Source organism: Cinclus cinclus, chromosome 20, assembly GCF_963662255.1.
Source record: "Cinclus cinclus chromosome 20, bCinCin1.1, whole genome shotgun sequence".
Classification (NCBI taxonomy): domain Eukaryota; kingdom Metazoa; phylum Chordata; class Aves; order Passeriformes; family Cinclidae; genus Cinclus; species Cinclus cinclus.
This window is the reverse complement of record NC_085065.1, coordinates 12,048,707-12,068,776: the sequence shown is the minus strand read 5'-3', so window position 1 is coordinate 12,068,776 and position 20,070 is coordinate 12,048,707. Positions and strand designations below refer to the sequence as shown.

The 20,070-nt window shown below is 58.8% G+C and overlaps 2 protein-coding genes across 2 annotated transcripts; both read left to right on the top strand.

Moving 5' to 3' along the window:
- The first annotated feature begins 2,799 nt into the window (after nucleotides 1-2,799).
- On the top strand, nucleotides 2,800-7,597 carry ENPP7 (ectonucleotide pyrophosphatase/phosphodiesterase 7). The gene is made up of 5 exons (XM_062506464.1): nucleotides 2,800-3,046; nucleotides 4,397-4,542; nucleotides 5,331-5,951; nucleotides 6,503-6,716; nucleotides 7,512-7,597. The coding sequence occupies exons 1-5, from the start codon at nucleotides 2,800-2,802 to the stop codon at nucleotides 7,595-7,597; spliced, it is 1,314 nt and encodes a 437-aa protein (XP_062362448.1).
- A 7,505-nt stretch (nucleotides 7,598-15,102) lies between these two features.
- Nucleotides 15,103-18,597, top strand: CBX2 (chromobox 2). Its single transcript, XM_062506505.1, has 5 exons — nucleotides 15,103-15,174; nucleotides 15,258-15,301; nucleotides 15,842-15,907; nucleotides 16,935-17,004; nucleotides 17,257-18,597. Exons 1-5 carry the CDS (start codon nucleotides 15,103-15,105, stop codon nucleotides 18,595-18,597), a joined length of 1,593 nt encoding a protein of 530 aa, XP_062362489.1.
- Nucleotides 18,598-20,070: the final 1,473 nt, after the last annotated feature.

Sequence of the window (20,070 nt, the reverse complement as noted above, 5' to 3'; positions counted from 1 at the left end):
CCCCACGGTCCCCCAGATCCCCACAGCTACAGCACTCCTGGTTCTGTTCATCAGTGTGGTTCATTAACCACATTAACTGGCGTGAACCACACGGTGCTGGCACAGAGGTTTCAGTAACGCTGAGGAGCTTATCCAGCCCTTGGTGCTCAGCACTGCCCGTGCACCCACATGCCACAGGGAGCTGCAGGTTTGCCCATGGGGTGCTCAGCACATCACCCTCCTGGAAGCAGGACAGATCCCCTGGCAGGAGATTCCTCTGGGCTCGTGTTCTCCATTTTTAACCCCTTCATCAGTGTTCACAGAGCTAATTGGTGCACAAGTGCAGGATGGAGTGTCAGCCCCAGCAGCCTTTGCAGGGACAGGGCTGACAGCCTGTGCTGCTGTAGCAAGGTGTTTGAACAGCCTAGGCCAGTTTATACCAGTTTATATACAGTTTATACCAGCTGCACCAGCCAAACCATTTTTACCTACGCTTACGAAGCACTCTGGAATTCATCAAGACTACTGAAACATAAATTGTGCTAAACTGGGAAAGAATAAGCTGGAAAACAGAATACCAATATTGTAAGAACTAAGATAAAGAAGGGTGGTGAAGCACTAGACTGTAACCAATCACATTTCCTGCACGGTGCGTGCAGAGCTCGTGGACAAGATACAGGCACCAGTCAATTAATGTGTGATCACTTGGACAGTAGTTTTAGAATGTGTAAGTAGGGCATAAGGTAAACAATAAAGTGAAGCTTCTGCTTAATCACATTGGTTAGTTGTCTGAAATCCTTTGTTCCTGTATGGTGCCCTTGGAGCTCCTTGCCTGTTCTCAAGGGGGTTTCCAAGCATGCAGGGTTGGTGCCAGCAGCACGGAGCTGGTGCTCCAGAGGATGCTGAGCAGGGATGTGGTGGATCCAGAGCAGCCCCTTGGGCACATCCACACACAGAACCAGTGTCTGGGGCATTGTTAGTGCAAAATCAGCCCTTTCAGCTGGAGCTCGCAGTGTCTCCAGGCAGCGTGGCCAAAGGTCATGCTCTTTATCTGTGCCTCATGCTCCTCAGATACTGGTATCAAAATGTGCCTTGAAACTCTCCTGACATCGAATATTCCTCAGAGATTAGCAGAATGCATCCTTCCCGCTGGTCTCTTCCCTCCCCAGGAGGAGCCGATGGACACGATACGTTATCAGCACCTTCCCGCACTGTTAGCACTGGCTCAGGGACTTGGTGACCCACCTCAGAACACCACCGGAATATTTAGGACCTTCCCTGAGCTTGGCAAGTGATAACATCTTTATCATGAGCCCTTTAAACCCTCGGTGCTGCCAGGAGGCTCTGTCCTCATGGAAGGACAATATCAAAACCAGGGCAGCACATGCAGATAAAGAAGAGTTCCTCGAGTAAACATTGGTGCTGGGCTGGCAGAGAAGGTGCTGGGGTGGCAGGAGGCACACTGAGCAGGGGGAGGGCAGTGCTGGGGTGGCAGACACAAGTGCTGGGGTGCCGTTAGCTCAGCACCCACTCTGTGCCCTCTGTTAGCCAAGGGTTGGCTCAGGGCTTGGATCACGGGGCTGGGGGCTCAGGGCAGGATCCACCCCAGCGTTCCCATTACCTGCAAAAGCCTAACTGCACTCCCAGCTGGTGCCAGCCCTGAGGATCTCTTGGACCTCTCACAGTGTCCTTGCAACATTATCCCATGTCCCACTGGGCAAACACCCAGACTGGAAGAGACACCAACGCCCCCCCGACAAATCAGTCCAGCTGGGAATGCATGGGATGCTCAGGACTAGAAAGAGTTTGTCATTCCATCTGGGAAGAACAAACCCATGTGCCTAAAACTCATCTACCCAGCTCAGTCTTAGGGAGAAACATCAAGGAATGATCCCAGACAGGGATGGGAAAAGCAGGTGGAGACCGATCTTGGTGAGGAGAGGGTGCCAGGCAATTAGGAAGCAAAGCACCAAGGAACAAATCTGCAACCTGAGCAGAAGGAGATCAGCAAAGACATAAAGGTTGTGAGTTCAGAGCCCAGGGAACCAAGGCAACCTCTGTTACATAACTCTACAAAAGCCTTAAACTCAGTTTTTCTGAGAAATGAGTCGTCAGCAATGGTTAAACCCCAGAGAAGCCATAAAGCAGCAGATATTGATATGATGGGATGCTGATACAGCAAAGCTCAGCAGTGCACGAGCGGATGAGGGTCACCCATGGTGAGCAGCAGGGCAGTGGGAGCTGGGCTGATGAGACACGGGAGCTTCAGAGCTGGGAGCATCCTCAGGAGCATCTCCGGGGGCTGATGCACGGTCAGGATCCAAGGAAGAGCCTCCTTCTCCAGTGAGCAGCTCAGCAAAGCCAAGTGGGTAAATCCAAGCACCTCCCTGAACCTCTGAGCCTCCATGTCAAGGTGGACAAGAAGTCCTGGGGTGTGAGCTGCCTTCTGGGGCTGAACTGCTGACCACAGAGCAGGGCAACGAGAGCCAGGAGCAGGCAAAGGACAGCACGATGGGCTGGGAGGGATGGGGGGCTGTGGAGGAGGGTTCCCAGCCTCCCACCAAGCCAGCAACCTCCCTGCTCACACACCCAGAACAGCAGCACCGCTGGGGAAAGATGCTGATGTATGATCTAGAAGGAACTTTAAGATAATCTACTGCAGAGAGACAAACAAGAGACAGTTGTTCTGATACCAAATGCTGCCTGAAGCCACACACACCCCATCAGCAACTGCAAGATTAGATAAGGACCGAACTTAGTCCCATCCTGAACGTATTAATGCGAGCTCCCCGGACACCTGGGCTGCTCCAGTTCAAGGGCATGAAGATGCTGCTGTCACTGGGGCTCCTCTGTGCTGCCCTGTCCTCAGGAAGATGCATCCCCCTGCAGCAGGCGCCCACCCGCAGCAAACTCCTCCTGGTGTCCTTTGATGGCTTTCGGTGGAACTACGACCAGGATGTGGACACCCCCAACCTGGACACGATGGCTGCGGACGGGGTGAAGGCCAAGTACATGACTCCTGCCTTCGTCACCCTCACCAGCCCGTGCCACTTCACGCTGCTGACCGGTGAGTGCCCCGGGCCACCGGAGCACGGGGGCTGGGGAAGGGCAGGGTCGAGGCTCATGGGTCAGTGAAAGACACGAGGTCAGGAGGTGTCCCGACCCAGCAGCGCACAGAGCTTCAGAGCAGACAAGGCAAGAGATGCAGACACGGTAGATTTAAACTAGATACAAAGAAATTCTTCCCTGATTCCCCAGATTGCTTCATCCCAGGAAACGCCCAAGGATGGAGTCAGCCTGGTCTGGTGGAAAGTCCCTGCCCATGGCAGAGAGGTGGAGTGGGGCGGTTTTTAAGGCCCCTCCCAACTCAAGCCATTATGGGATATCCATGAACTGAAACTGTATTTATCAAAGGTAAATAACACCAGACCAACTCCATAGCCTCCTTTGATAAGATAAATTATTTTTTAAACAAGAGAGGTGCTCTAAATTTAATCTTTCTGGACTTCAGTAGTGCATTTGATACAGTGCCACATGGGAAATCATTAGTTAAGATGGAGAAGATGAAGATTAGTACAAAATCTGTAATGTGGGGAAGTGAGAGGCTACAGGACGAGGACAGAGTGGATGCTGAGAGGAGATTGTCAAGCTGAAGGGAGGGCACCAGGGGAATTCCTGAAGAATCGATTTTGGAGCCAATCTTATTTAAGATTTTAATTAATAACCTTGGCATAAAAGAGTGGAGCATGCTAATGAAATCTGCTGATGGGCAAAAGCAGGGAGGCAGCATCAATACAAGGGAGGATGGGGATATGATGCAGAAGGACTGCACAGTCTTTGGGACCAGAATAATAAAAATAGCACAAAATGTAAGAGTACAAGTGCATCCCTCCCTTCTAATGGAACCCTGTGCCCACTGACCTCGAAACACCATGTGATTAAATAAACACAGGACATGGGGAACCTGCCCGTGCCCAGAGGGCAGGAATGACCACAGGTGCTGCCAGTGCCTGGCTGGGTCCAGGTGAGACCCACCAGACACCACCTAACCCACACAGCAGGCAGAACTCCCTCAGCATCTCCCTCCCTGCCCTAAGACCCCACTTGGCAGAGGGCAGGGGTAGGAATGGAAGAGGAAGGGGAGGCCAAAGGTCCCCTCTGCCCAAAGCCAGCCCTAGAGCCAGTGTGGGAGTGAGACCCCCCAGCACAGCCTGGCTCACCTCCTCCTCTCCTCTCCTCTCCTCTCCTCTCCTCTCCTCTCCTCTCCTCTCCTCTCCTCTCCTCTCCTCTCCTCTCCTCTCCTCTCCTCTCCTCTCCTCTCCTCTCCTCTCCTCTCCTCTCCTCTCCTCTCCTCTCCTCTCCTCTCCTCTCCTCTCCTCTCCTCTCCTCTCCTCTCCTCTCCTCTCCTCTCCCACAGGGCGGTACCTGGAGAACCACGGGGTGATCCATAACATGTGGTTCGACACCAAAACAGGCGTGAAACTGCCCTACTACACCACACAGGGCATCAGCAGCTGGTGGGACAACGGCAGCCTCCCCATCTGGATCACTGCCCAGAGACAGGCAAGTGCAGCACAGACCCTGCACAGACCCTGCACAGAGCCATCCAAGCTGCCACCCTCCAGGAAAAGCTCCAGGCAAGCCACGATCCCCAGTGGCCAGAGAGTTCCCAGCCTCCCTGTGAACGTCAGGCTAATTAGAACAGCAAAAAAAACTGAAATCTCCCGACACTGGCAGGAATAATTATGATCATTCTACTAAAAATAGCAAAAAATAATAGATGCATTTCAGCTTTATTAAGACATTAATAAAGCAGGTTATCCTATTCCTGTTTAAAGAAGCCTCAGCCAGTTCCTCAGGGAACATCCTGAGCCTGGGAGCTCCATACCCCGAGGCACACCAGGGCACTTGGGTGGCAGCGTTAGGGGCCACTCCCCTGTCCCCTGGGAACTGCAGCAAGCCCAGCAGGCTCTGAATCCGGCTTTGAGGCAGGACATGAAACCCGGCCCAAGAGCTTTGCCCACATTTACCTTCCAAATTGGCTCCTCTGACTTCAGTAAAACACACCTGAATGTCTTGATGGTCAACAGCCAGAGGGTCCATGCAAGGTGCAAATGGGTCACTGGTTCCAAAGTTTTAACTGGTGTTGAAACACAGTGAGGAACCAGATGTAAGGGCAGTGCTTTCAATTAATCACTTCTAATTGGCAATGAGCAAAAAAACCTCATTAGAGGCAGAGGTAGACATTGGGGACTGAGTGAACGAATCGTGTTAGGAGGTGGCTGCACTGACAGATGGAAGAATGCTGCCGAGAGAGTTCAGGTGAGTTTATGGATTGCCTCCCCTCACAGGGTTTGAAGACAGGCTCTATCCACTTCCCTGGAACCAAAGCAAAATACCAAGGGGAAGAAGTGTACAAGAAGTTGGTGGAACCCGCACTGTTCAACTACAGCAATGAGACCAACTGGAGGCAGAGCATCGACACAGTCATGGAATGGTTCACAGTGGAGAACCTCGACTTCATCACGCTCTACTTCGGGGAGCCAGACTCCTCAGGACACAAGTTTGGCCCTGAATCCACACAGAGGAAAACCATGATCGAGCAGGTGGACAGAACTGTGGGTTACTTGAGGCAGCGTATCCAGGAAAGCGGCCTGGAATCAACCCTCAACCTCATCATCACGTCTGACCACGGCATGGAGACCGTGATAAAAACCGACGAGATTCACATCAGCACCGTGAGCAACTTCACCTTCAAAGACCTCGACTTTGAACTCTTAGATTATGGACCAAATGGACTCCTGGTGCCAAAAGAAGGCAAATTGGAGCATGTGTACTCAGTCCTGAAAAATGCCCACCCAAAACTGCATGTTTACAAGAAAGAAGAGTTCCCAAAGAGATTCCATTACGCCAACCATTCCCGGATCACCCCGCTCCTGTTGTACAGCGATCCAGGCTATGTGATCCATGGGGTAAGGTCCATGGGGGATCAGCCACGTCCTACTGTCCTTTGGGATGTGCCTCTCCCTCCTCTCCCTCTCACAGCACCCCAGCACATGCCCAGCTTTAGGCCTTTGTGCTAATTAGCCTCCATACACACAGATACAAATTCCAGCTCTTTGTGTAAAAAACCTTCTCTGCTTTTGAGAAGAGAAAGTATCCAGAAACCTTGGAGTAGGAATTGCATGAATGCAGAATATCCATTGCAGGATCCTCTCCTAGCCTGACTTAAGGGAAGGCCCAGCACCAAGGCCAGCAGGGAACTTCCTGTTGGAAGCTCCTCAGTACAACAAAATTCAGATGTGCCAGCATTTAGGGAGGGAACTTGCAGGATGTAATTGCTTGAGAACAGTGTCTAGAGGAGCCTCCAGCTTCTGCAGAGTTCAACACTAACAGATCATCTTCCAAAACTGAAAGGAACCAACCAGACCATCAAACCCTGCAGCTGCAGAACGTGGCACACAAGGTGGGAGAGGTGGGGGCAGAGGGCTTGGGGTGCTCACGTTGCTGCTCTCCCCTGCAGAGGTACAAGGTCCAGTTCAATAAAGGGGAACACGGGTTTGACAATGAGGCCTTGAACATGAAAACCATTTTCCGTGCTGTGGGACCTGCCTTCAAGAAGGGGCTGGTGGTGGAGCCCTTCGAAAGCGTCAATGTCTACGCCCTCCTCTGCGAGCTGCTGGGCATCACCCCTGAGCCCCACGACGGCTCCCTGGAGGTCACCAAGGCCATGCTGCGTGAACCGATGGAACCGACTGGACCGACAAAGCCTGGGAGCAATGGTGAGCACTGGGACTCGTGGGGGACAGTGAGAGTGGCAGCAGGCACTGGCTGGGAATGGCAGTGTGCACCGGGATCGCACCGGGAGCGCACCGGGATCGCACCGGGAGCACACCGGGAGCGCACCGGGAGCGCACCGGGAGCGCACCGGGAGCACACCGGGAGCGCACCGGGAGCACACCGGGATCGCACCGGGATCGCACCGGGAGCACACCGGGAGCGCACCGGGATCGCACCGGGATCGCACCGGGATCGCACCGGGAGCACACCGGGAGCGCACCGGGAGCGCACCGGGATCGCACCGGGATCACACAGGGATCACACCGGGAGCGCACCGGGAGCACACCGGGATCACAAAGGGAGCACACCGGGAGCGCACCGGGAGCGCACCGGGATCACACAGGGATCACACCGGGAGCGCACCGGGATCGCACCGGGAGCGCACCGGGAGCGCACCGGGATCACACCGGGATCGCACCGGGAGCGCACCGGGAGCGCACCGGGATCGCTCCACCCGGATTCCCGCGGGAACAGCGACACCTGGCGGCCGCCGCCGCTCCCGCCGGCTCCGGGCACCGGGCCGTGACCCCCCCGCCGCCGCTTGCCCCCCGCGCTCGGTAGCCGGGCAGGGATCACCGTGTCCCCGGCAGCGGGCGGAGCTGCCCCCGGCCTGGTGGAGGGAGCAGAGTGGGTGGCGGGAGGTGACAGTACCGGTGTCCCGGCTGGCACTCACCTCCCTCTCGGCACCGCAGGTTCGGGTTCCCTCCATCCCGCCAAGAAGCTGCCGCTGATCCTGGGACTCGCTCTGGTTCTGGGATGCCGGGGAGGAGTTTTCTAACCCCCACCAGGTAACCGACCCCAAGGACCCCCGGCAGGACCCTCACCCAGGCAAACACGGGCCACGTTTGGGCGTGGTCTCCCCGGGCTTCGTCCGTCTGTGGAGCCCCCCCAAACTGCTCCCTGCGGGTCACAGCAGGGGCTTCACACCTCAGACAGGACTGTGTGCCCTGACACCACCAGGGCATGGGCCGGGCTGAAGAGAAGGGGTGGGCACCCTCTTGGACCCTGCCGCTGCCCCTTGTCCTGTCCCCCCTGTCCTCGGTGTGCAGCCAGGTCTGGGCCCTGGCATGAGCAACCACGAGGGGTGAATCCTTCACTACTGGGGGCTCTGCAGGTGGCTGTGTGTGGCTGCAAGGCCAGAGTTTGTCACTTGCCTCCACAGTGCAAGTTTGTCCAGAGAACCACCAGAAAGAGTCACTCCTGATCCAGTTCGACACCTCCAGGCTGCAGAGACGTGAACCAAGCACCAGCAGTGCTGTGCTCTCCTGTCCCGGCAGCCCCGAAGCTCCAGGAAACTCTACCAGAACACATGGCAAGATGGGGAAGGGCATGGCTCACAAAGACAACCAGAGCCAGGCTCAGGGAACCGCACGAAGTTCCCAAAACCTCTCTAAATTACTGAGCTGCGCTCCTCTGGCATGGCTGAGTCCCCAGGGAAGAGATGCCTGTCCCAAACTTTGGGGTGACACCAGGATGCACTGCTGTGGAAGGTGGCACTGATGTCTGGCCTGACCCGGTCACCCCATGTTTGCCTCACCCCAAACGTGGGAGGCAGAACAGCTCCAGGATGGGTTTGGAGCAGAGACAGCTGATACATATTGAGTGTACAACCTAATTAAAATGGGGTTCTGAGCGTGCTGGGAACCTCCCTGGAAGGCACCAGGCCCCACCCAGGGTGGACTCTCTCATCCTGGACCTGCCCAGGACACAGAGAGGACCCCCCGAACTCGTCTGTGGTGGCCACAGTGTGGGGCTGGCCATGGCACCCCCAGCCTGGAAGCCTCAGAAGCGTCCCAAAATCAATCAGCACTTCCAGCTCCTGCCCCAAGAGCCCTAGGTGCCCTCAGCACCATCCTGCTTGTCTTTCTGTGCTTTGTGGCTGCGGACAGATCTGGGAAATGCCACCTATGCACCCCTGAGCAGCAAACCTGCAGGCAGGATGGGCCTGGCTGCACTGCTCCATGGCAGAACTGCTGAGATCTGCCCCAGCTGCAGCCAAGTCAGCTCCTGGCAGCTTTGGGAGGGACACTGATGTGTTCTGGAGAGACAGGGAATGTGGCAGAGCCGGAGCCAGGACCCCCCAGGTCACAGCAAACAGCCCTGTGATTCCTGAGCCAGGGCTGGCAGAGCCTGGGTGTTGTGCCAGGCTCCGGGGACCTCTCCACAGCAGGGCTGAGCTAAAAGCCCCTGCACAAATCCAAACCTCCCTGTGCAGGAAGCAGCCCAGGGTCCTTCAGCCAGGCTGGGGCTTAGGGGACAGGGAGCAAGACACCTCCCGTCCAGCAGCCCCACACCAGCCCTTCCAGCGTGGCATCCCAGCACCCCCAGACCTCTCCAGATGCTGCGGTGCCTTTCCCCAGCCCTGTGCCTCATCTCAGGGGCTCGATAAACATCTGTTGCCATAGAGACTCGCTCAGTGCATCGGCTTCACCCAACGAGATGAAACAAGAGCCGCACCCTCAGAAAAACAGGAAGAAAATGTTTGGCTTGAAACTGCTGGGGTGGGGGTCAGGGCGGCGGCAGCTGCAGGGAGGCTCTGAAAGGGGAGTGTGGCCAGTGCTGTGCACGCCATTGAAATTGATATTAATGACAGGAGTGCTCTGGAACCTTTCCCGTTCTCCTGCTGGTGACCTTGGGGCCTCCCTGCAGGTCAGCACACTCTACAGGCAGGGACAGCCTGCTCTCTTGGGAAGTTGGTGTCCTGGAGATCCTGGCAGAGCCTGCAGAGATGGTACCCACTGGTCCCAGGCTCTGTCCTCATGCCAGGGTGCCCAGTAGGCGCAGAGCAGGATCACAAACCCATGGAATGGTTTAGGTTGGAAGGGACCTCAAAGCACATCCAGTGCTTTCACCAGTGCATCCACCTTCCACTGTCCCAGGCTGCTCTAAGTGTCCAACCCGGCCTAGGACACTTCCAGGGATCCAGGGGCAGCCACAGCTTCTCCAGGCACCTTCTGCCAGGGCCTGCCCACCTTCACAGGGAAGAATTTCCTCCTAACATTTAACCTAAATCTCTTCTCTCTGAAGCTTAAAACCACTTCCCTGTCCTATCCCTCTCTGCCCATTTAAAATGTCACACTCCCTCTTTTTTATAAACCTTTAAGTACTGAGAAGCTACAGTGCTCATAGAGCTACTCCCAGTCTCATTCCCAGACCACGCAGGGAACATGGAGCATTGTGGTGATCAACCTCCTGACACAAATCCTCATCTGAGAGCCGATTTTTCCTCAGCTGGGAGCAGGAATTGAGTTCCTGAGTCCACCAGCAGCATTTGGGTGAGACAGAGCTCTGCCAGAAAAATCCGTGGTGAGGAAGGGACCATCCTGGAGAAAGGTTGAACCCTGACATATCCCTGCAGGAAGGTTTCCATTGCCTTCAGGTGCAGGGTTTGCCATGAGACACAGCTCAGTGTGGCCGCTTGCACACGGGGCAGCCAAATGTAGCCGGACACAGAATTTGATCCATTTCCAGCATGGCTCACGCTCCGACCCTGTGCTCTGAGCACGCAGGAGTTGGGGGGATCCTGGTCCTGTTCCTCCATCCCCCTGTACACATCTCCTGCTGCCGCCCGTCCTGCCGGTGTCCCAATGTCCCGGTGTAGTACCAGTGTCCCTGTGTCCCCGTGCCCCAATGTCCCGGTACAGTCCCGGTGCAGTCCCGGTGCAGTCCCGGTACAATCCTGGTACAATCCCGGTACAATCCCGGTACAATCCCGGTACAATCCCGGTGCAGTTCCAGTACAGTCCCGGTACAGTCCCGGTACAGTCCCGGTACAGTCCCGGTGCAGTCCCGGTACAAGTCCCGGTACAGTCCCGGTGCAGTCCCGGTACAGTCCCGGTACAAGTCCCGGTACAAGTCCCGGTACAGTCCCGGTGCAGTACCGGTACAAGTCCCGGTACAAGTCCCGGTACAGTCCCGGTGCAGTACCGGTACAAGTCCCGGTACAGTCCCGGTGCAGTCCCGGTACAGTCCCGGTACAGTCCCGGTACAGTCCCGGTGCAGTACCGGTACAAGTCCCGGTACAGTCCCGGTACAGTCCCGGTACAGTCCCGGTGCAGTCCCGGTACAAGTCCCGGTACAAGTCCCGGTACAGTCCCGGTGCAGTACCGGTACAAGTCCCGGTACAGTCCCGGTGCAGTCCCGGTACAGTCCCGGTACAGTCCCGGTACAGTCCCGGTGCAGTACCGGTACAAGTCCCGGTACAGTCCCGGTGCTGTCCCGGTACAGTCCCGGTGCAGTACCGGCAGCCGGCGGCCGAGGGCTCCCGAGCCGCGCTCAGCGCCCCCCCGATCTCCCGGCACGGGCGGGGGAAGCGGCTCACGGTAAAACCCCGGCCCGGAGCATCTCCCCAAACCCGCGGCACCCGCGGCCACCAGCCCCGGGGCCATCCAGTGCCCCGGTGGCTCCCCGGGGAGGGATCTGCTCCTCGGTCCTGAGGGACAAAGCCGGGAGCCACCCGCGGCTGCCGCCGGGCCCGGGGCGCTCCCCAGCACCCCCCGTGCAGCACAGGGCGCAGGGATGCTCCAAGGGATGCCCTGGAGACCCACGCCACACACCGAAATCCCTCCTGCCCCTGAGCACGTGCCCCGGGCTGACGGATGCTCCCGTGTCCCAGGCCAGACAGATGAGAGGGATCCTCCCCTCTATGGGTGCGAGTTCCAACCCCGCAGTCACTCAGAACCTAAACCGGCTCCTGGAGCCATCCTGGAGCCCAGGAGCCATGTCTAGCTCAGCCTCTTCCAAGGCAAACCCAGAACCGCCGAATTTTACGTGTTCTTTGAGTCTTCCCCAGCCCTTCCCGTGGCTCCTCGCACCTCGTGCATTGGCAATGCGGGACATTTTCACCAATCGTTTCCCGATGGCAAAGGCCAAATCCCAGCCTGGACACAGTCGCTGCCCGATCCCCGCATCTCCTCCCTCCCATCCCCACGTAATTCATTCCCCACCGCCCCCCTGCCCGAGCTGGGGGTCACGCAGCAGGGAGAGCCCCGCTGTGTATTCCATCCCAATTTGCCATGCATTTCCACACCATTTGCTTCCTTTTCTTTTTCCTGCACTGGGAAGCTGCTCGCTGCCCAGGGGTCCCGACCACTCCGGGATGGGAACATAACAACAAACATCCAAGGACACGTATTTATTTATGGCACACGGTGTGTGGGGACACTGCTGCCTCCCAAAATGCCTGGTCTGGGTGTGGAACACGTCCCTCTGACTCCCGCCCAGGGCCACAGGACCCAGGCAGGACGTGGTCCCTGGCCACCCACCCCACCCTGGAAGCTGCCCCGCTCCATCCCGGCTGCAGTACCCAAATGCTATGCAGATCCCTGTGCTTTGATTGGCTGATGCCTTGGGGACAACAGCCACCATTTGCCCACAATGGCCACCATGGCCCGGCTGTTGCCTGGGCCGGCCCGCACCTCCCCAGGCATCCCCAGCGCCACTGCCATGGGGGTCCCGTGGCACTGCAGGGAACGGGGCACCCCTGCCGTGCACCGGCTTTGGGGGGAACCAGCACCAAAAAAGAGGCCACGAGCCCTATGGGAACACCCACAGCCTTGATCCCCATCCTGGACCTTGACCCCCACCCTGCACCCACCAGGCCAGGGCTCCTTGCTCCGCAAGCCCCCGGAGCACAGCCATGGCCTCTCTAAGCCTGGCAGGATGGGCAGAAATCACAGAGCCCACAGCAGCTCAGGGGTGACCAGAACTCATTCCCAGTAAACCCCTGGGTATAGAACGGAGGGAGATTTCCAGTCCAGGGAGCTGCAGCACGGCCCTTTCCCCCTCAACAGGCAAAGAGGACTCGGTTCCACGTCCCTTCCTTCGACATCAAACCCCACTTCAGCCTGACAGCCCCTGCTACAGACATAACACAGGACGCACGGCATTCCTGGGATGCCTGGCGTACTTGGGGAAAGCTACAAAACCATGTTCCATCAGATTAGTTCAGGGGTCTGGCTCTCATTTTTAAGATGACGACTGTTTTCACGGTGATTGGTGAATTTATTGGCCTCGCTCTGACTTTGCTTGGTGGGAGTGTGGGGCCAAGTTATTCAGTGCGTGTTGCTGAGTTTTTCCAAAAGGGTGAAGTCCCTGTCAGGGACGGGAAACACTGAATTCATCAAAAAGGCACTCACAGGTGGAGCCACAGTTTTGGCAGCAGCAGGAAGGCATCTCATCCTGCCCCAGCCAGCAGCCCCATCTGGGGCAGCCCCAGAGGCAGCTCCAACCAGCAATGCCCAGGGAAGCTCCGGGGCTGGGATGGTCTCCTCTGGCTGACCAAGCGGAACAGGACATCCCAGGTAAAAAGCATGGAGCCCATGGCGGCCCCGGCACTGTCCAGGATCAGTTTTCAGTAAATCCCTGGGAGAGAAAAAGGAGATTTCCAGCCCAGGGAGCAGCACAGTCCTTTCCACCCTCAGCAGGAGCAGGACACGTGGCATGGGGGCTGAGCAGCATTAGGGATGAGAATCCCTACAGGGGCCCAGGGACAATGCCGATGGCACAGCCAGGGACAAACGCTGTGGTCCCTAAAAAGACATGAATGTCAAGGGCTGCTCCCATTTCTGACCCCCAGCCCCTCGCCAGCTCAGCAGACACCAGATGGAGCCTCTTCACTCACACGGCCTTCCCTTCTTGGCCCCGGGAAGGGAGAGAACAGCGACCCTAGCCCTGCATCCCCGTGGGAAGCACAGGAACAACAGCACTGAGGGGCGGCTGGCAGAGGAGCTCACCCGGCATCCCCCCAAATCAGGGCTCATTCACCTCTCCGAGCCCAATCCCTGCAGCCAGGAGAGCCCCAGCTGCTCCTCATCCCTCGGGTGCACCCACACGGCCGTGGTGCCGGGATGTCTGTGCACAGCTCAGGCACACGGCGATGAGAGCTCACACAGGGCTTCTTCTAAAATCTAAGAGGTGTCGCACACAAAGAGCCCAGCTGGCAGAAGGTAAATGAACTCAAACAAAAAGTGCGGCGCTGTGTTATAATTCTGTGTCACCTTCGGCTAAAGAAACGCTCCTACGGCTCTTCTCGTCAGTGAACGGCCACGGTAATTGCCAAAAGAAAACAATGAAAGGTGACAGCGCCCGACCCAGGACAACCCCCTGGCACGGACCCAGCACCCCAAACACGTCCCTATCCCGCACGCCCCAGCCAGTCCCGCTCCCTGACGAAGCGTCCAGCTTCTCATTCCCTCAGAGAGGGTCCCCCGTGATGACATTCCCCCCGCAGCGGGGACAGCCCAAAGCACCCGCTGCGGCTCCAAATGCTTTTCTAAACCCGGCATCGCTAAACCAACCCGGCATCGCTAAACCCGGCATCGCTTACCGGAGACGGCAGTGCCCGGGGTGCGGGCGAGGCCCCACGCAGGACACCCCATGGCCCGTCCGGCTCCTGCTCAGTCCCTGCGCGCCGCGGGCACCCGGCAATTCATATCCCTGCGGCTCCCGCACGGCTACCGGCAGGCTCCGGGCCCGCGGAGGAGAACTCCCTGAGGTGCTGACTCATCTTCTTCCATGCCTGTAAAGCACCATATTTCATCCTTCCACGCCCACAGCGCACAACCGCCGTGCAGCGGCTCCTCACGCAGCCCCGCACGCCTCGGTGCGTGCGGTGCCGCCGCACCCCCGGTAGCGCGGCTCGGGAGGGATCGTGAGCCGGGCGGTACCGAGCTGCGAGCCGGCACCGCGCGAGGGTCACGGCCGGCCCACCCCCCTGGGAAATCCTTTATTCTATTATAATCAACTATTTTAGAACCGAAACGTGCCGGCGCTGCCGCCGCCTGTTCCGGCCCGGCGGGGACCGGCGAGGACAGGCTGCTCCATCCCCAGGGTGCTTTGTCCCCAGGAGGGACCCCGGGCAGGGGACTCGGCGCCCGGGTCCTCGCAGCAGGAACCCCTGGCGGGGTCGGACCGGGGGGATCCCCCGCGGGGCCGGCCAGGGAAGCCCCCCGCGCTGCCCGGGGAAACAAAGGCCACCCCATTGTCCCCGCTCCGGCCGGGCAGCGGCCGCCCCCGCGCGGGAGGAAGAGGAGGGGTCGCACACAGACAATGCCTCCCCCCACCCCCCACGCCGGATCGCCCCGCCCCCTGCTCCCCATTGGCCGGCGGGGAATTTGGGGACCCCCCACCCCACACCCCTCCGCCGTATTGTGCCGGGGGGCGCGCGTGGATCCTGGGGGGGGGGTGGGGGGGGGGTCGGAGCGCGCGCGGCCGCCGTCGGGGGCGCGCCCGGGGGCTCCCCTTGTGTTGTGAGTGCGCGGGGGTGTGCGCGGGGCCGGGGCCATGGAGGAGCTGAGCAGCGTGGGAGAGCAGGTCTTCGCCGCCGAGTGCATCCTCAGCAAGCGGCTCCGCAAGGTGGGAGCCGCCGTCCCCGCACCCCCCGCTCCCCCCGCACCCCCCGCCGCCGCTAACACGCCTCTCCCCGTCTCTCTCCGCAGGGCAAGCTGGAGTACCTGGTCAAGTGGCGAGGCTGGTCCTCCAAGTGAGCAGGGCGGTGCGGGGCGCGGAGCGGTGCGGGGCGCGGAGCGGGGCTGCGCGGATCGCGGAACCATGCGGAGCGGAGCGGGGCGCGGGTACCGCCCGCCCGGCCGCTTTTGTTTGGGTCGTGCCGCTCCTTTTGTTTACAAATAAGCGCGGCAGCGACCGAGCCCTCCCCGCCACCGCGTGGGGCTCCGCGACCCCCCCCCGCCCCTCCCGGCTCGGTCCTTACCCCCCCCCCCCCCCCCGGAATCTCCGCAGCCCCCCGGCTGTGCCGGCCCCGCGCCCCTCGCCCGCTCTGCTGAGACCGGAGCTCCCCCGGGATGCGCGGGGCTCGCCTCGCCCCGCGGCGGCGTGGCCGCCCCCTTCCCGATCTCCCTCCCCCGGCCTCTCTCCCCTGCCCGCCCCCCGGCTGTGCCGGCCCCCGGTACGGGCATGTCCCGGCCCGTGCCAGGCCCGGGTGTCGCTCGGTGAAGCCCCCGGTGCCGGAGCCCGAGGCGGGGTCCGGCCCCTGCTCTCACCCGGTGCGTGTCCCCTGTTGCAGGCACAACAGCTGGGAGCCTGAGGAGAACATCCTGGACCCCCGGCTGCTCCTGGCTTTCCAAAAGAAGTGAGCAAACTCTAAATATTTCTAAGCAAACTGTAAAGTCAATTAACTTCTAATTGGCTGCACGTGTGGTGGAAGCTGTTGGAAACAACAGCCTGGAGCTGGCGGGGCTCTTTGTGGCCAGGCCCTTTTGTTTGTCCCGGGAGTCACGGTCCAGGTCTACCTGGAGGAGCTCTGCCCTGGCCGGACGAACACCGAGGGTTTATGGCCCAGCAGGGCTCTGGGAACGTGGCACAGACACAGACCTGGGGCTCCCGGTCCCCATCCTGGGCTCAAGGACCTCGGCTGTGCTTGGGGGGTGGCCACAGACCCCTGAGGGAAGATGGTGCCCGGGCTTGTGAGGAATTAAAGTCAATTTGTGGAGGGTGAGGGAAATAAAATCTGGAAGAAAATCGTAGAGAAAGCTTTGGATTAGGAGGGATCTTAAAGCTCTCCTCAATCCACCCTATCATTTCCACTGTCCCAGGTTGTTCCAAGTACTGTCCAACCTGGCCTTGGACATTACCGTGGATGGGGCAGCCTGTGCCAGGGCCTGCCCACCCTCACGGGGAACCCTAACCACACATCTGAACTCCATCCCATTTAAACAGAACTAGGAAATTAATAGAGTGACCTGAAATGTCCCTGCACTCCAGCCCGGGCCACCATGGGCAGACCAGGAGGTGCAGGAGAGTCCAGCAAAGCAGGGAACTCCCTGAGTTTCCAGGGAATGCCTTTGCTTTTCCCACTCTGAGCATGGAAGCTCAGCACAGCAGGGGCATAACCAAAGGAAGGCTTAGCAGGGCTGGGGGCAGATCTTTCCCTTTGCCTGACCCCCTTATGTCACAAAAATGGCAAATCCCACCAAGAACTGGCAAAGGCGCAGGTTTAGGATGGGTAACACTGCGTGGTCCATGCCTGACTGCTGGGAGCTGCAGGGATGTTGCTGATGCAGACAGGGATGCTCTCTGGTCGCTACCTGGCTGCCTCAGTTCCCCCAGATGTATTTTTCTTCACTGTGAACATCATCTTTAATCCCTGTTCTCTCCAGGGAACACGAAAAGGAAGTGCAGAATCGGAAGAGGGGCAAGCGGCCCCGGGGCAGGCCCAGGAAGAACGTGGTGAGTGCCAGCACTGGTGGGAGCCCACGGCTGTGACAGCTCTGGGGGGGCTCAGGCCTTGGAGGGCACCGGGGCTGGGGGGTGGCCTCAGGCACACAGCTCATGCCTGAAGGATCCCTGAAGGTCAGCTATGCAGAGAGAGAACCTGTGTGTGTCTGAGGCCCCTGGCCAGGCCACCCTGGAGGGTTTGTAATGCCCAGAACCATTCCTTGGTCCTTGCTGTTAACTCTCCCTGTTTCTGCTGCTTTGCAGGAACCCGAGATGCCCGCAAAAATGAAGTCAAGTAGCTCCTCTTCCTCCACATCCTCCTCTTCCTCCTCCTCTGAGGAAGAGGATGAGAGTGATCTGGAAGCAAAGAGAGGTCCCCGCAGCAGAGAGACGCACCCGGTGCCTCAGAAGAAAGCTCAGATCCTGGTGGCCAAGCCCGACATAAAAGACGCTTCCAGGAAGAAGCGTGGCCGGAAACCTCTTCCCCCAGAGCAGAAAGCAGCTCGAAGGACCGTGAACCTGACAAAGGTGCTGAAAACGTGCCGGAAGGAGGTGGGGGGCAGTGCCAAGCTGGTGGGGAAGCTGCAGCCCCAGCACAGCACGCAGGGCTCAGGCACGGCTATGCTGAAGGACCCACCGGGCACCTTGGCTGGGCTCAGCTCAGGGGGGTCATCGGTGGAAAACCTGCCCAGCATGATGAAGAGCAGCTCGGCCAGCCCCAGCCAGGCCATCAGCTGGCAGAGCTCCATCGTGCACTACATGAACAGGATGTCCCAAAGCCAGAGCGCAGCCGAGAGCTCGGCCCTGGGCAGGCTGGCACTGAAGGCACAGGCAGCCAGTAAAGGCAGCTTAGGGCTGGACTTAAAAATGAGGAGCCAGAAAGGCTCTGGGGAGCTGGGGCTGAACGTGCAGGGATCCAAAGCCGCAAAGGCTTGCGGCAGCAGTGCCGGAGGGGAAATCCAGAAATCAGGGTTTGCTGCTGGAGGCCAAATGCTGCCCAATGGCAGCAAGGCACCATCGAGCTCGTCCGGGGCCGGCATCCAGCCAGCCTCCAGCCAGGAGCTGAACCTCCAGGCTCTGAACCTGCAGAGTGTCAAAAACGGGCCGAGCATGGCCAGCGGGAGCAGCCTCCCCCGGCACCCGTGTGGCTCCCTGGCCAAGGGCTCTGGTGGCAGCGCGGGTGCCAAGGGTGCCAAGGGCGGCGCGGCAGGGGCCGGGCTGAACGCTGCCGGTGCTGGCACGCTCCCAGGGGGGGACGGCGGCAAGAGCAAGAAGCAGACACAGCGGGCAGGTGACAGGGACTCGGCCAAAGGTGGCTCAGCTGGCGCTCAAGAGGGACACGCGGCCACAGAGAGCCGCAAAGCCCCCGCCCTGTCCGAAGCCAGCACGGGCGAGGACACCAGCTCGGATTCGGACCGGGATTCAGCTTCCCTCCCAGGTGCGGGCCAGAACATGTCTGTCTCCATCCAGACCAGCCAGGACTGGAAACCCACCCGCAGCCTGATCGAGCACGTCTTTGTCACCGATGTCACCGCTAACCTGATCACAGTGACGGTCAAGGAGTCCCCCACCAGCGTCGGGTTCTTCAACCTGCGGCAATACTGATCCCGGGAGCGTAAGAGGAGGGAGAGGATCCTTCAGCCTCACCCTCACCTTTGCTCAGCTCCTCCATCAGGTTTTTTGTTTTTCTTCAAGCGAACATGGAGCCCTCGTGAGACCTGCTGGAACTCGTGTCTGGAAAGGCTGGACAAGAACGCAGTGAAACCCACTCCAAACTGCCAGCGGGTCCCAGATTTCCTCCCCACCTTCTCTCCATCCTTTCCTGGAGCCGTGCCCCACGTGGTGGTGGTCGATGCCGTTCTCTGGGAGCGGTGGCACCGGTGCTGCCCGGGGTGTCAGGCTGGCCAGTTTGGAGCCAGGCTTCACTGCACGCAGGTCTCCTTGCTTTGAAACACCAGATGCCGAGGTCTGCAGCTCGCTGGCCACAGGGAGGTGTGGAGCTGCTGTGGGACGGTCTTGTACCTGGGAGAGGACTGGGAGATTCTCTTCTGGGCTTCCTGTGGATCTGTCTATGAGCCATGGGGAACTGCAAGTCAATCCAAATGAGGCAACTGCTGCTCCCAGCCCTCGAGGCTGGGGGGGGGGGGGGGGGGGGCAGCTGCATTTGGGGGTTTTTCAGGGTACGCTCAGCCCAGCCACCCCCCTGGGCGAGGTCATTTCCAATGATGGGAAACCCACAACGTTTCTGTTGTGGTTTCCAGCTGATAGGGAAATATTGTTTACATTTTTTCTTAAGGATTTTTTTTTTCATGAGGGAGGGAAATAACCCCAGTCCAAGATAGGTGAAGTCCTATCTTAGTCCTGGATGCCACTACCAGAACAGGTGGCAGAGGTCTTTTTGGAGGGTGTCTCCTTTCTTCTGGAGGAAAGTCCTGCCTTGAGGGCCATGAAGATCCAACAGCTTCTCTTCAGGGACTTGACTTCCAGAGGAACTTGAATTTCTGGGCAGCCCAGGGAGCCCCCACACCACTCCTCTGCCTCATCCTGGCATTGCCAGCATCTCCACGTCCTGCTCAGAAGGTTCCAGGCACTCACAGGGACGTGCTGGGGAATATTTTTGAAGCTTTGCAGAATATGTGAACCCTTCCAGCAGCAGGTAGGTTGGTACTGGGACTACCAGGACACCCAGGACTGCTGCTGCCTGGGTTAGACTCACACTGATCATCCATGGTTTTCTCCAGAATGCTCAGAAGCTGGTCAAGGCCACCTGCATAGGTCTGGAGTGGTGGGAAAGGAGAGAAGAGGGAGAAGGGCTAAGGCCAGTGGATACCTCAAGCTACTGTTCCCCACGGAAGCAGAGCACCTGAGCAACCGTTCACCTTCCCCTGCTGCTGGGGTGCTCCTTCTGGCTTGCAATTGCACCCAGTAATGGCTTTTCCACTGCAGCCTTTTACCTACTGCAAATTTCTCCTACAAGCCAAAATTAGCAGCAGTTCAGGCAGAGTTTAGTAGCATTTGAGGTTATTCTGGTTCTGTTGATGCTGACTCCTTGTCTCGGGGGCGATGAACGGCTGGTGG

Coding starts and splice junctions, on each gene's coding strand:
- ENPP7 (XM_062506464.1), top strand. CDS start 2,800: ATGAAGATGCTGCTGTCACTGGGGCTCCTCTGTGCTGCCCTGTCCTCA. Junction 4,543..5,330: donor GGATCACTGCCCAGAGACAG/GCAAGTGCAGCA, acceptor CTCCCCTCACAG/GGTTTGAAGACAGGCTCTAT. Junction 5,952..6,502: donor CAGGCTATGTGATCCATGGG/GTAAGGTCCATG, acceptor TCTCCCCTGCAG/AGGTACAAGGTCCAGTTCAA.
- CBX2 (XM_062506505.1), top strand. CDS start 15,103: ATGGAGGAGCTGAGCAGCGTGGGAGAGCAGGTCTTCGCCGCCGAGTGC. Junction 15,175..15,257: donor TCAGCAAGCGGCTCCGCAAG/GTGGGAGCCGCC, acceptor CTCTCTCCGCAG/GGCAAGCTGGAGTACCTGGT. Junction 17,005..17,256: donor GCAGGCCCAGGAAGAACGTG/GTGAGTGCCAGC, acceptor GCTGCTTTGCAG/GAACCCGAGATGCCCGCAAA.